Below are 14,898 nucleotides of genomic sequence, written 5' to 3'. Positions count from 1 at the left end.
CCTTGCCCAGCATGGGAAGAAGCTGCTGTAATGTGAGCATCTTGAATTTTGGTACGAGCAGAAATGTGTTTAGGATGGATAAGTCCAAAATGGGTCTCCAGTCGGTTTCTTTCCTTGGTACCAGAAAAAGTCTGGAATAAAAACCTTGACCTTGTTCGTGAGTAGGTACCTCTTGAATAGCTTTCATGGCCATAAGCTTTGAAATTTGTATTTGAGCCTCTGCCCTTTGATTGTGTGGCAGGTTCGGCATGCCTCTCATTTTTGGAAGAGTGTGAAAGGGAAATCTGTAGCCTCTGTTTATAATGTCCAGGATCCATTTGTCTGTTGTGATAATATGCCAATTTCTTGTAAATAATGCCAGCTTTCCTCCCAAGGGTGCTGCCAGCTGAGACCTGCTTGGCATGGAAAGGGGGAAGTCATTGGGTTTGTTTCCTGTATTGCTGTGCACTGTCTTCGCCACCTCTTGTGGCCGGAGTTTGCCATTGTCTGCCTCTATATGATCCTTGAGGTTGTCCTCTGACCCTTGTGCGCCTGTATCTACCTCTTTGTGGCTTGTCCATGGCTGGAAAGGACCAGTTCTTTGCAGGCCAATTTCTGCTAAAACGTGGTGGTTGAACTTGTAGAAAATCTTTGACAGTTTGCATAGATTTAGCTTTTTCTTCCATTTTCCGTAGCATCTCCTCAGCATTAGTACCAAATAGTACATCCTTTTGTAAAGGAGCATCTAGTAGCTTAGCTTTAACATGGTCAGGCAAGGTTTGTTCTCTAAGCCAGGCATGTCTACGAATGACTGATCCTGTCACAGCAGCTCTACTTGAGGACTCTAGAGCATCATAGCCACATTGTAAGGTGTGTTTACCCACTTGTTCTGCACTATGCATCATATCCTGCAACTCCTTCATATCTGGTTGTTCAGGTTGAGACATTTTATTTCTTAATTGTGATAACAGAAACTGCTGATATTTAAGCATATGGAACTGATAATTTAAGGCCCTCATGGCTAGGGTGGCTGAGGTATATACCTTTTTTCCCCACCTTTCTAAGGATCTAGACTCTCTTTCGGAAGGTAGTGGATTCTTAGCAGTAGAGGCCTTCATTCCCTTGGGGCCTTGAGAAATGGTTTCAGGGTCAGCATTATGGCTCTTGTAGAGAAATTGGTGAGAGGTAGGAACTCTGTAGTACCTATCAGGCTTTACTGGGGCAGGAGGCAGGGAATCCGGATTTAGGCAAGCCTCCGAGTAAACATCATCAAGTATGTCCAAGACAGGAGGTATCGCTACAGGTCTGTGTTGAGGTAACAAAAGAAATTCCCCAAGTCTTTTATTGGAATCAGAAAAGTCTTGGCCTTCCCAATGGAAGTGTTCCCTCAAGGTGTGCAAGGTTTCCCCAAAAGAAATCCTCTGGGGGAGATACAGAAGGAATGGACTGCTCAGCATCCGAATCTTCAAAAGGGGAGTACGAGTGTTCCTCTTCATCAGAATGTTCTGAAAGAATGGATTCCTGGTCAGAAGAGAGAGAAGCTTCCTCCACTCGGGGTCTCTTGTCTGGAGGGGGCTAGGAACCCCTGATAAGAGCAATTAAATCCTCAGCCATTTTTAGCATCTGCTTTTTAGGCATGGGGCCTGGAGATGGGCCCTGTGCAACAGGCCTCTTGGGATGCATGGCTGATTTGGACTTAGTAAAGGCCTTAATGGAGAAGGAAGATGAGGGTCTAAAAACACCTTGGGTGGAAGTGGACCTATTCACATTAGGAGGCTCAACACTCACAGTGGCTTCGGTGGTTGTAGTCTGGGTATGGGCCGAGGAACCGGCGGCGGTCTCGGGTACAGAGGACACTGCCAAAGAAGTGTCGTCGGTAGTCAGGAGCTGCGTAGGCGCCTCACTGAGAACCGGACCACGTGTAGCCGGTTTTGGCATGGTGTCAGTGGAGACCGCGGGCCTCGCGTGTCGGTCTTTGTCCTTGCGTTTTTTGGACAAAACGGTAGTCGGAGTAGCCAACGACATTTTATAATCAAAGATTTTACCAAAAAAGTGCTGGGCGAACTCCTTCCGACGCTTAATAGTGCGTTTATTGAAAGTAGCGCAAAAGCGGCAGGCCGAGACGTCGTGGTCTGGGCCTAAAGGTATGCAGAGGGAATGGAAATCCTTATGCGGTATTTGCTTCCCAAAAGAAATACAATTGTTAACTTGGTCTGACATCGGTCTGAGGCAAGAAAAGTTTCCCCAACGGGGTACTTAGCTTTAAAGAAGACTTCGTTTTCCAATTATTTGTAAATTCAGGAGCTGGCCGACCGGCACTTGCGAACTGCTTCTGCTTTGGGCACCTCGCGGCAGAAAAGACTGGAGAATATGGCGTTGGCTGTGTCTTATATACCCCTGTCGCACTGACGTCAGGAAAGAAAGCGACGACAACTGACGCTGGACCTAGACTTTGGAATTCGGCCGACCGAGGACCTGCCTGACGGCAGAGAACCCATATGCGATTACTGCAGCTGTATGCACGATGAACATCCTGGGGCTTTTGCTGTGTCTGGGTTTGGCTTGAGAAGACCTGGAAGGGGCTGGAAAGGACCAATTCTTAGTGGGCCAATGCCTACTAAATCTAGGAGACTGAACTTGTAAGAAATCCTTAACAGTTTGCATAGATTTAGCTATCTTCCATCTTTTTAAGAACTTCCTCAGCCTTGTTGCCAAACAGGCGGTCCTGATTTTTAAGGGAGCATCTAACAATTTAGCTTTAACATGATCAGGCAAAGATTGCTCCTCAAGCCAAGCATGCCTTCTGAGCACAGACCCAGTAACAGCAGCCCTGCAAGAGGCCTCTAATGAATCAAAACCACATTGCAAAGTATGTTTTCCAACTTGTTCAGCAGAATGCATTAAATCCTGAAATTCTTTATTTTCCACACCGTCTGGAATCAACATCATTTTCTGTTTAAGCAGTCCAATAACATGTTGCTGATGCTTTTAACATATGCAACTGGCAGTTTAAAGCCTTAATGACCAAGGTTGAAGTGTAAACCTTCTTACCCCATCTATCCAGCGCCCTGGAGTCTCTATCTGAAGAGGTGTATTTTTTAGCAATAGAAGCCTTAATGCCCTTGGGCCCCGGTGAAATAGTCTCTGGATCTGCAATAAGATTTTAAAAAAGGAACTTATGGGACTCAGGGACCTTGTAGTATCGGTCAGGTTTTCTGAAAGCAGGAGGCAAGGAATCAGGGGACAAACTAGATTCCGAAAAAGCAAAATCCACAATGTCTAGTACAGGAGGAATAGTTAAAGGCCTACTCTGAGGTAGGAGAGGGAAATCCCTAAGCCTCTTTTCTGAATCAGAAAAATCCTGGTTTTCCCAGTGGAAATGCTCCCTTAGAGCATATGTAAGGTTTCCCCAAAAGAAAAATCCTCAGGAGGGGAAGCAGAGGGAATGGAGTCCTCTGCATCAGAATCGTCATAAGTAGATGAGGGCAAATCCAGACCATCAGAAGAATCAGAAAAAACAGAATTCTGGTCAGAAGATTCATAATCAACTTCGGGGGGGGGGGTTGGCTACCCCTGATTACAGTTATTAGACCTTCAGCCATTATTATAATTTGTTTTTTAGGCATACAGCCCTGAACATGTGGCGTGGGCATCATTTTTTAGGCATGGTTCGAGATTTAGGCCTAAGTAAAGGAGGCGTTGGTTTAATATGCAAGTCCGTAGGCCTGAATACACCTTCAGAAGCCGGTGCCTGCACAGCGGCTCCAAACCCAACCAAGGTAAAGACATCTGCGGGTTCCATAGTTGAAGCATCTCGTGGGATACTGGACTCCAAATGGGTCTCAGTAGAGGCCTGCAAATCAGAAGTAGCGGGTATCAGGTGCTGCAAAAGAGCCTCACTGAGTACCGGCAAACTGGCGACTAGCTTAAAGAGAAGCATCGTCGGCAGTTTTGGACCTTGGTGGCCTCTGTCTTTATCTTTGCATTTTTTCGGAATCCCGGTAGTCAGATGGCTAACCGACGACATTTCTGGATAATTAAACAGAGATCCGAAATATTTAGAGGCGAAAATATACAGACGACAGAAAGTGCACAGATTAAATAAAGCACAAAACCGACAGCAAGGTATGTTGTGGTCAGGGCCTAGGCAAGGAATACAGTACGAATTAAAATCTTTATGAGGTATTTCCTTTCCACAAGTAATGCAATTATTAAATTTTACTGACATCGGTAAGGAGCAAGAAAAAGTTTCCCCAACGGGGTACTTAGCTTTAGTTGAAGGCTTCGGTTCTGAAACTCGAAAATGAAAATTTCAGGAGGCGGCCAACTGGCACTTGCGAACTGCTTCTGCTTTGGGCACCGCATGGCAAGAAAGACTGATGGAATGGCATCGGCTGCATGTTTTATACCCCTGAGGTCATAGAAGAAGGGACGGCAACTGACGCAGGATGCAAGACTTGGTTAATCAGGCCGACTGAGGGCCTCCTGCAAGCAGATAACCCAAATGTAATGACTGCAACAGTGAAACACTAAGAACATCAGCAAAAGCACCGATTAACAAGTGTAAAATAATAGCTCAATCACTCTCTCTTACTCTCATACAATTTTAATTTTGTTTTCCTTTTTTCTTTTACACTCTCTAAAAGCTAACGCACTGCTTAGCAAGCTAAAATAATGGCAGCCATTAGTTTTTTTTCTGTCAGAGCTCCACAGCAGCTTGATATGCTGCCGTGAAGTGGTGGACTCAGCAGGCATTACTTGTACATTAATACCCTGCTGGAGATCATTCGGTCTCCAATCAGGGTGCTGATGTACAGTTCACCAATTCTCTAAGTATACTTAGATCCTTATAGAGTGAGGCTGTAGAGAGAAAACTCCCATTGCCAGACAGAGAATGACATGCAAACTTCCTTTGCTATATGTATGCAGATTTTACTAGACTACACTTACTACTAGTAACATTCTTGGAAATCATTGATAATGTGTTATCCCAGATATTTAGAAACACAAATTTCATCCTATGGCACTGTTATGAAAGTGATCAGACTTAAATGTAAAAAAAAATGAATATGACTGTCTGTGCTGCTTACCACAGTATTGGGTCATTTGCCAACTCACTGAATCGTTTGCACACACAAGCTGCTCGACAAAGGTCCTGTTCCAGCAAGTAGGAGAAGATCTTCAGCACAACTTCATCTGGTAACTTCTCCTGAAGGTACTGTTCTGCTGGAGATGCAGCTAAAACATTAAAGTACACAGTTTCAGTAAATCAGAACTGTGCCAACTGCAGTGCATAAAATGCCACCATCTCTGCTACTTACTGCAAGCAACAAAAGGCAATTCACACTCTAGCACTGTATTCACATTTGTGCCAACTACTTCACAAATATTCTAAAACCAGACGTGATAAAACTTTAGCTAAAATAAAAATAAACACAGACTGATATATCTACTGAAAATATTTCTCTACCAATTAAAACAGTAGTAGAGGACAGCCACAGTGCTCAAGACAATATATAAGCACTCTGATTTTAATTGCATTAAAGGAGCTTTCTGATTTAATATATTGAGAGGTTTTCTGATTTAACAATGCACCTGTTTTAATTTTGCAACACAGTGTTAAATTTTAACTTCTCAAACTTACGCAAAGTTAATTAAATGGGGCTATATTATATCAGCAAATGCTTAACATAGCGAACGCTGTATAATCGACCCTAACATGTCAAAACTTCAAAATGCTGAACACACGGAAAAGCAATTTCTTTTCCACGGGAAAAAAAATGCTGCCCTATAAAAAAAAAGATAAAAAAAAAATAAAAATTAAAAAAATAAAGTGGGAGCTTCCCCCCTGGTGTGGGGTCTGTGCCCACCCACACCCCGTACTTAAATATACCAACTCCGAGATCGCACCACAGTGGAGGAAATGTCAAAGTCCTGAAAATGGGCCAGTGATTTTTTCCCCCCCGGGGGTGGGGTGGGGGGGGGATTACTGTTCCATGCTTTTGGGATTTCACCATTTCAAGTAAGCAGGGTCGATTAAACAGTGTTCGCTATAAGCGTTCACCAATTTAATAGGAACACAAGTAAACTGCCTCCTCACTAGATAGTGTACATGGAAAAAAGAAAAAAAATGCACAAATCATAACACCTGTGTCAGAAACAATTACGAAAAAGAGAGAGACCATTTATTTTTATAATTATCTAGGTTTTAAAATGGGAAATCACTTTTAATATATCCCGCAGCATTCAAAACTGCTGAATATCCAAATTCATCAATCTAAAGCATGCCTGCAATAAAAATATAAAATCACAACCACAACTCCTTCACGTAGGAAAAGCAAACAAATTGAACACCTCCGCCGGCTTTACCATAAAGGGTATACTCCCGTAATAAATGAATGTTACAGCTCGCCAGAATTACCAAAAGTAGATATAGTTGCAAAAATATCAGCCACTCGTAGATAAAAAATCAATGAATTTAATAAACAGCAAAAGACACCTACAACGAACTGGGATTGAGCGCGCTTTCATCTATAGTTACCAGACTTCATCAGAATCTGATCGGGATTCTGATGAAGTCTGGTAACTATAGATGAAATCGCGCTCAATCCCAGTTCGTTGCACGTGTCTTTTGCTGTTTATTAAATTCATTGATTTTTTTATCTACGAGTGGCTGATATTTTTGCAACTATATCTACTTTTGGTAATTCTGGCGAGCTGTAACATTCATTTATTACGGGAGTATACCCTTTATGGTAAAGCCGGCGGAGGTGTTCAAAAATATAAAATCAGCAACTGACTGCTACAATTCAGTCTTTATTAAAAAAAAAAAAACAAGAAAAAAAATGCATTAAACAAATAAAAAATTAAAACTTTACTAAATATATGCACTATGTTAACAGTACAGAAAGTACAGTTGTGTCTACTTACGTTAAATACATATGTTAGACCGTCTTCACCGTCACAGTAACAACCTGGAATTTCCATGCAGTAGAAGCCCTTGGTCGGCCGAATATCAGACTTTTTTCCTTCCTCCAGTTCTAGTGGACGGGCTCTCCCTGACATCAGATGTCTGGGTACAAGGCCTGGAGATGGGCGCCGCGTTTTCATGTATTTCTTCCCCCCAGAGCTGGCACACCCACACTGAGATCCAGGACAGAAGCACAAGGCACCCAATCTGCCCCAAGTGGGACACTGAATAGGGTGACCTGAATCCTAAACTAGTGGGGCGAGGATCATAAGGGTTAGGGAAAAGATGGAGCCCACTGCAGCCCTTGGGTGAGAAACACGGAAAGGGGTAGGAGAAAAACAATACTGCAACAGTAAAGACACCAACATCTACATGTATGGTAAACAAACACCAGTGTACTCTGTTCACAGTGTTTTACTGTTGCAATAATAGCAATCTAGGGAGCTGCGGTGGCACTGTCGCCTCACAGTAAGACGTTGTCCTGTTCGATTCTCAGCTAAAGTATCTTCTGTGTGGAGATATGCGTGAATGGGCGTACCTTCGTTGAAGTTGTGCCTTAGGCCTGGCAAGTCGGTACGTAAAATCTACTGCCAATCATTGGCGGACCGGAGTTCCGCTGTGGCGACCCCTAACTGGGAAAAGCCGAAAGATACAACAAATAATAGCAATCTAGGAGGAATCCCAAACCAAGGCAGTGGGATAGTTGGGAAACAGTTTATGCTGAAGCCAGAAGGTCCTGCAAGACAAAGAAAAGTCTGTTCATGGTCCCAGAAAAGACTGATAGATTGTAAGACTTGATAAAGATGTGAACAGATGACTAGGTGGTAGCTTCCATGACTTCTTTGGTGAGAATCCCCCCAAGAAAGGCTGTAGTAGCTGCTGTGGCCCTGGTGGGATGTGTCTGATTTGAACAAGGTCCTGTTTATCACGGTGCTTGTAGTAGAAAACAATACAGTTAGAAACAGACTTGGCAATATACTGTTTGCTTACTGGTTCTCATTCTGTTGCTACTAAAGGCCACAAAATCTGGTCCATTTTCCTTGTGCTCATGGTCTTGTCCAGGAAATATCTGAACTGCTTACATATTTAGGGACTGAATTACATGCTCTCCCTTCTTTTGAGGATTGGGAAAGAAGGTTGTGAAATGTATTCAAAGGTACTTCAGATGCATGAATTTTGAGTGAAGAGTGAGAGCCCCAAGCTAAACCACTCCGCTAAAAAGGTTAGTACCATAGGAAGTTTTGCTGATAGTGGAAACTGACCTTTGGAACAGTACCAGACTGCAAATCTTTTCACATTTTGATAAGAATAATTTTCTAGTATTTGGTTTTCTGTCCTCTTTCAGGATATCTTAATCAGAAGATAGCACTTGAAGGAAAAGTATTAAATCATCCAAAATGTCATCCTCGAGGTGCTGGGGTTGGGGTGTATAACAGTTCTCCTGTTCTGAGCTAATAGGTAAAGTTTTTAAGGTAGCAACCAAAGTTCCAGCTTGCTCAAGCTGTATAGCAAAGATAACCACTACTGCCTTGGACAAAATGTCTTGCCTTCAGTTATAACATGAGGACAAGAAATACAAGGGAGAACAGAGAAACAGACCTGTCCACTGAAAGAAGGTATCTCTCCATCCCTTCCTGTATATGGCCTTTGTGCAATACTTTTCTAATTGCCTGCTTTTTTTTTTAATTTATGTGATAAAGGGGCTATTCCTAGCACACCACATTTCAATATCACTCTTAGAAAGACATCTTCGTTTAATGCTCACTAGAGTGAGATGAACTCTGACCTGCTGAAGTAGTCTGCTAGACGGTTGCTATCCCCTGGAAGGTACTGGACCATCACATGTAGACCCATGGAATGGGCCACTTCCTACAGCTGCATGGCTAAATGACACAGGAAATAAATGTTCGTCTTTGTTTATACACCACATCTCTATGGTGTAGTCATTCGTCACTAAGAGAGTCACTGGGATTCCAAGGTTTTCTGAATGACATCATGCCTTTTAGAGTTGCCAGCATTTTTTTTTTTTTTTTGTTTAACATGGTTTCTTAGGAATGTAGGGTTCCATTTTCCCTGTGCTTAAAGACAGTTGGAATGTGCTCTCCAAACCAGATCTAAAGCATATGTGGTTATGTATGATTTTCTAGCTGGATTTAAATGGTGTCTGTTTAGGGTGCAGGCTTGGATCTACCATATTAATGGGAAATGGGAACTTCACTCTGGGTCTAAACCCCCCCCACCATGTCGCTGATAGAGGCATACAGTATTAACCAAGCCAACATACTCACCCACAAACACACACAGCCTCTAGAAACTTCTTGACTAACATACCAGTCCTAATAAACACCCATGATACAGAGGAACAAAACTGGGTGGGAGTGTACATTTAGGTTTATAAAGACCCTGGCTGTCATTACACTAGAATATACTTATGAACCTATAATTTCTTTTTTTATGCAGTGGAGAAGCTGTATTGACTATACGCACTCCTGAGGTAAAGCTGAATCTCTCTCATGAGCAGTTTTCCCAAGGGAATCAAAGTGAAGGATGTAATGTATCCCAAGGCTCTCAGGCTTCCCTGACCGAGTTGAATATTAGGCTTAAAGGGACAGGGCATACTAGGTTAGGATGGCAACCTTTGATTTTCTGCGTTTAGCAGGGCTCCTAGGAACACCAGCTTGTGTGCTGGAATCGGGTCGGAGTCCTTTATAATGACTGAAATGCAGATTTCAGAAAATGGTCAATCACGAGAAAAGATGACAGCAATTCCTTTATAGAACTGGCCTATATCAAGCAACTGTCCAGATAGGGTTAAATGTGAATGTTCTCTGCCCTGCAGAAAGCAATTCCTGAGGCCAGAGCTCTGAAGTGTAGATACCACTGGTGAACTCTTGCAATGAGCATGTGACGCTATGCATCTTTTAGGTCTAGGGTGAATTTGGAGTGATAACATGGTTAGAAATTTTTGAATTTGGGAACCACCATGAACCCTTTTAGTCCTGACAGGTCCTAGATAGGCATCCTGGTTCTGTATTTTCCTGGCACTAGGAAAACTCCTGAGTAATAGCTTTTGCCTATTTCTTTTAGAGGGACTGGCTCTATGGAGTCTTGAGCTAGCAACAGGTCTACTTGTACAAATGCTTCCTGCAGTTGTTCCCCTTTGGGACAGAGACAAATTATAGTCTGTAAACATTTATCATTGTATTATGTTTAGGAGACTGGTTCTAAGTGATGTTTGCCCATTCCCTTAAGAACAGGGACAACCTCACCCTTCAAGGTTTTGAAGGGGGGTCCCTTGAAGGAATAGGGGTGGGAATTGGGAGGGGGGGAGACAGGGAGGTACCTGGTTGAATCATGGCTACTCCCCTGTTGCAACCCCCCCCCCCCCGAGGTCAGAGTCCACTAAGCCTGTTTCCTTGGTCAGCTTGCCCTTTTCTCCAAGTATTTTTGTCCATCACTCCTGGACATTCTCCGTTTGCATGAATTGCGAGGGAAGAAGGAAAGGAGCAGGGTTTAGTAGGATAATTCCTGTTAAATCTAGCTGACTGTACCTGCAAGTCGTCTTTGGTAGTCAAAATGGATTTTGCCTTCTTAAAAACTGCTTCAGCCTTCAGTCAAAAAAAAACTCCTTGTGCAAAGGTGCATCCAGGAGTTCAGATTTCAGATGTTCTGGAAGGGGCTGTTCAATTAAGTAGGTATGCCTATGAATAACTGACCCAGAAGAACCTGCCCTGCTTGATGCTTCTAAAGCATTAGTACCATAATGCAAAGAAAGTCAAGCAATCTGGGAATGGGAATTAAAAAGTTAAAAGCAATTTTTCAGAGATGTCTGTCCTGTATCCCATCCAGTTTCTCTTTCATTTGGTCCAAAAGGATCTCCTGGAATTTAACCACATAGAACTGGCAACTGAGAGCTCTCATGGCCAGGGTGGCAGAGCTGAAAATGTTCTTGCCAAATCTGTCAAGGGTCCAACCTTTTTCATTTAGCAAAGGTTTTCATAGGGATGCAGCCTTTAGCTCCATGAGTCCTTGAAACACCACCTCAGGATCCGCCAGAGGGTTTCTAAAAAGGTGTTCATGGGATTCAAGACCCTGTAAAAATGGCTTGGTTTCCTGAAACAGGGGACTGGGAGTCAGGCTGCAGGGAAAAGTAAAGTATGATATCATCCACAACCACTCACACTGGAACAGCAGCAAGAGGTTTGTGATGAGAGTTTTAAATATTCTCTTACCCTTTTCTGAGAATGAGGGAAATCCTGAGCTTCCCAGCTGAAAAACTTCCTCAATTTACAGCGCGTGTCCTCAAAGCTGAAGTTCTCAGGTGGTGAAGTAGAGCAGATTTTCATCAGACTCTGAATAAGCATACGAGCCAGTGCAGAGTCCTTCAACGTAGGACAATACATCACCTGAGTCACAAGGATGCATGGACTCCTGAGGGAGGGTCCTTCTTTCTCTTTCCAGGAGAAGATCCTGTAAACAGGGGTCTGTAGGGCTATGCTGCTTGGATCTCTCAATTTCTAGGAGATCCACAGCTACTCTGACTAGATTTTGCTGACACACCTTGTGAGATTGGGAAATGGAAGGTTTAGGCTGAAATAAACTGGATGAAACTCTAATGTTTGCCTTGTGGCTTGGGTGCAGGTGTGGAATCGGATGTACTGGGGAGAGGCAGAAATGGACAGCTGCAGCTTGCACTAAACCAACTGATGACTCCTTTCAAATGCAAAAGATTCTGTCAACATTTTGGAAGACCTCCTGCTAGAGCAAAAAGCAGAGACCTACTAAGTATCCCTGGACCAAACCAATGACTCAAGTCCTCTGACCTATGCAGATGTGAGGGGGACTGCTGGCACAGTGGACTCCAAATGGGACTCACTAGAGACCTCAGGTACTCGGTCAAAAGATGGGACTGTGAAGGCATCTCTTTTTCCCTTGTCAATCATGTGTTTGGGTGAACAGACGGATGGTGAATGGTGGTAGTCAGTCACCCCTAACATGCTTGGGATGCACAGATCAACATATGTGTACACACCTTTAAGAAGCTACTCAAGGGCTTGAACCAAGTGCATCTCAGCCATATTCCTAGATCTATCAAAAGCGTTTGATATTGTTTCCCACTACCTACTTAGACACTGTCAACCTCATCCTTCAACCCCTCTACTACTTCATGGTTTAGAAGCTATCTCTCTAACAGAAAATAATCATTTAAATGGCAAAGTACACTCTCCCCTCTATTACCAACCACTATAGGCGTCCCACAAGGATCAGTACTGGGTCCTCTACTATTCACTATTTTCACTAGCAAACTACATACTTCCACCGTGCATGCATCACTTATACAGTATGCAAAAGACTCCACCCTAATCTGCTCAGCCCCATCCATAACCACTCTTCAAAAGCTCAACCAAAAATCCTTCTACTCCGTGGAACAATGGATTACAGATATCCAACTCATTCTAAACCCCAGCAAGACCAAATTACTCCTTTTTACCCCCAATAAATCCAAATCCACACCTCCTAACTTCACTATCACATCCAAAAATAGGACCACAATCTCCCCCTCCCCTCACACTCAGTTGCTCGGGGTTGAAATAGATCTAAACTTCAATATCCATATCTCAGAAACCATCAAAAAGGTACATAAGAAACTAGGAACCCTACACAAACAGTTCCTATCGGACCAAGCTAGAATCTCCTTAGCCCAAACCCACCTCGTCTACCCTAATGTATGCATCACCAACCCTAATTCATATCAGGAAAACAGACCTAAACAAACTAAAGTCATGTTAAAATACAACTGCAAAATTTGCTAACAACTCCACTTTTAGAGGTGATCACTGTCTTGCTCTGAAGCAACTACTGTGGTTAGAACTCCCTCGGCTAATTAGCTATCACCAATTAGTGCTCACCTTCAACATAAGGAACCCTCTGAAAACCCAAGCCCTAAACCAACTTCTAAACCAATATTCTGCAAATTGCCCTTTATGCTCATCCAACAAAACCCTGCTCTGCATAACCAAAACCAACAACACTGCAGGGAAAAGTCTGTTCTCCCACACCAATGCTAGGGAATGGAATAACCTCCCCCAAAGTATCTCCTCTGCACCATCCATCTCACTTTTAAATAACTCACTGAAGTCACACCTCTAGCAATCATGGCTCTGTCTCTGTATCACACAAAATCTTTTCTGCTCACCTCCTAACTTGCCACACCTCATCTCCTCTGTTTACCTCAGCTATTCTGTACTCCCCATCAGGAACTACTATCCTACACTATTTCTCATGCTATGGACATACCTCCCGAAGAGCATTATTTTCCAGATTCCATTCCTTCATTTTCATTCTTTGTACTACCAATAGGGAATTCAAAGTTTTGCTATCTATATACCAAGCTTGCTCAAATCAATCTAAGGTACGAGAAATCTCCTAGACTGTATATATGCCACTCTCCGTTGTAAATGGGCCGTGTCTCCGGGTACACAAATATTAAATAAAATAAATACTGACCACATGCAAGCAACACTGACATTCTGTAGTAAGTAGTTGAGTTGTAAGCATATATGTCTGTAAGGTCTGTCTGTTAACCAGTTTGTTCATATTTAATAATGCTGCTATCCATCCTGATGCGTTTCTATGCATTAAAGCATCTAAACGAAAACCCAAACCTTCTTGTCATTTGTGTTAGAGACAAACAAGTGACAGGATGCTTCTCCCTTTGTTTAGAAGGGGCTGAGTCAAGGTAACCAGTGGCTGCTACATTGGGCGAATGTCCCAGACACTCAGCTAATGGACAAAGCCCTACATTAAGAGCACCATACCTCTCAAGTGTACCTCATTATGAGGAAAGTACAATTGTGTACCTATCATAAATGTTGATGTTCGAGTGTATTCACTGTTGCAGTCATAACAATTGGGTTATCCTGCTGGCAGGCTACCCGCAGTCGGCCTGAGTTCCAAAGTCTAGGTCTGGTGTTGGTTGCTGTCGCCTCCTCCCTGACGTCAGTGTGCCAGGGGTATAAAAGATGCAGCAGACGCCATTTTCTTCAGTATTTCTTGCTGCATGGTGCGTGAAGCAAAAGCAGTTCGCAAGTGCCGGTCGGTCTACTCCTGAGATTTTCAAATTCGAATTTCAGATCCGAAATCTTCATTAAAGTTAAGTAACCCGTTGGGGAAACTTTTTTCTTGCTCCAGACAGATGTCAGAAAAAGTTAATTGTATTTCTTGTGGGAAGCAAACACCTCATAAGGATATTCATTCTTACTGTATTCCTTGTCTAGGCCCTGACCACGACAATGCTAGTTGTCGGTTTTGTGCTAGATATAACCAATGCACTATTAAGCTTCGGTACAATTTTGCATTTCATTATTTTGGCAGAAGATTTAACTATATAATGCCATAGGAACAACTGACTACCGGAGTTTAGAAAAAGTGCAAAGAAAAGGACAGGCATCCGAGATCCAAAACTGACGACTAGGCTTCCGCTAGGTCTGCCGCCGGTTCTCAGTGAGGCGCTTTTGCAGCCCCCGACACCTGCTACCTCAGAGCCACAGGCCGCTTCCGACTCCCACGTGGAGCATACTAGGCCGCTGGAAACTCAAGGTATTGGACACTCGGAAACTATTCCCTCAGATGGGTCCGGAGCCGGTGAGCAGGCATCGGCTTCTGAGGGTGTTTTCAGGCCAACACAGCTATATGTAAAACCAACTTCAGCTTCAAAGGCAAAGACTAAAGCAGCCCTAAAGACAAAGACAAAGAAACAAGTACAGCATTCACCTGGACAGGCCTCCATGCCTAAAAAACAGATGCTTAAAATGGCCAAAGACCTAATTACTTTGATCAGGGGTTCCCATCCCCCTTCTGATAAGAGGCCTAGGCAAGAGATAGAATATGCATCTTCAGATCAGGTTTCCATTTACTCTGACTCCTCTTCTGACGATTCTTTCCCCATT

At 43.2% G+C, this 14,898-nt stretch overlaps 1 protein-coding gene across 3 annotated transcripts in view; it reads right to left on the bottom strand.

Moving 5' to 3' along the window:
* FBXO11 (F-box protein 11) overlaps window positions 1-14,898 on the bottom strand; it is a 2,134,039-nt gene that overhangs the window by 1,596,776 nt on the left and 522,365 nt on the right. For all 3 annotated transcript variants that reach the window (XM_044075082.1, XM_044075080.1, XM_044075081.1), the window contains exon 4: window positions 5,070-5,217. In XM_044075082.1, the coding sequence (XP_043931017.1) occupies window positions 5,070-5,217 (148 nt within the window). The remainder of the gene's footprint in view (window positions 1-5,069; window positions 5,218-14,898) is intronic.

The sequence above is a fragment of the Protopterus annectens genome, chromosome 6.part0, assembly GCF_019279795.1.
Source record: "Protopterus annectens isolate FY-2018-M chromosome 6.part0, PAN1.0, whole genome shotgun sequence".
In the NCBI taxonomy this organism is placed as follows: Eukaryota; Metazoa; Chordata; order Ceratodontiformes; family Protopteridae; genus Protopterus; species Protopterus annectens.
Note: the sequence above shows the minus strand (reverse complement) of the source record. Positions and strands in the feature narration are given on the sequence as shown.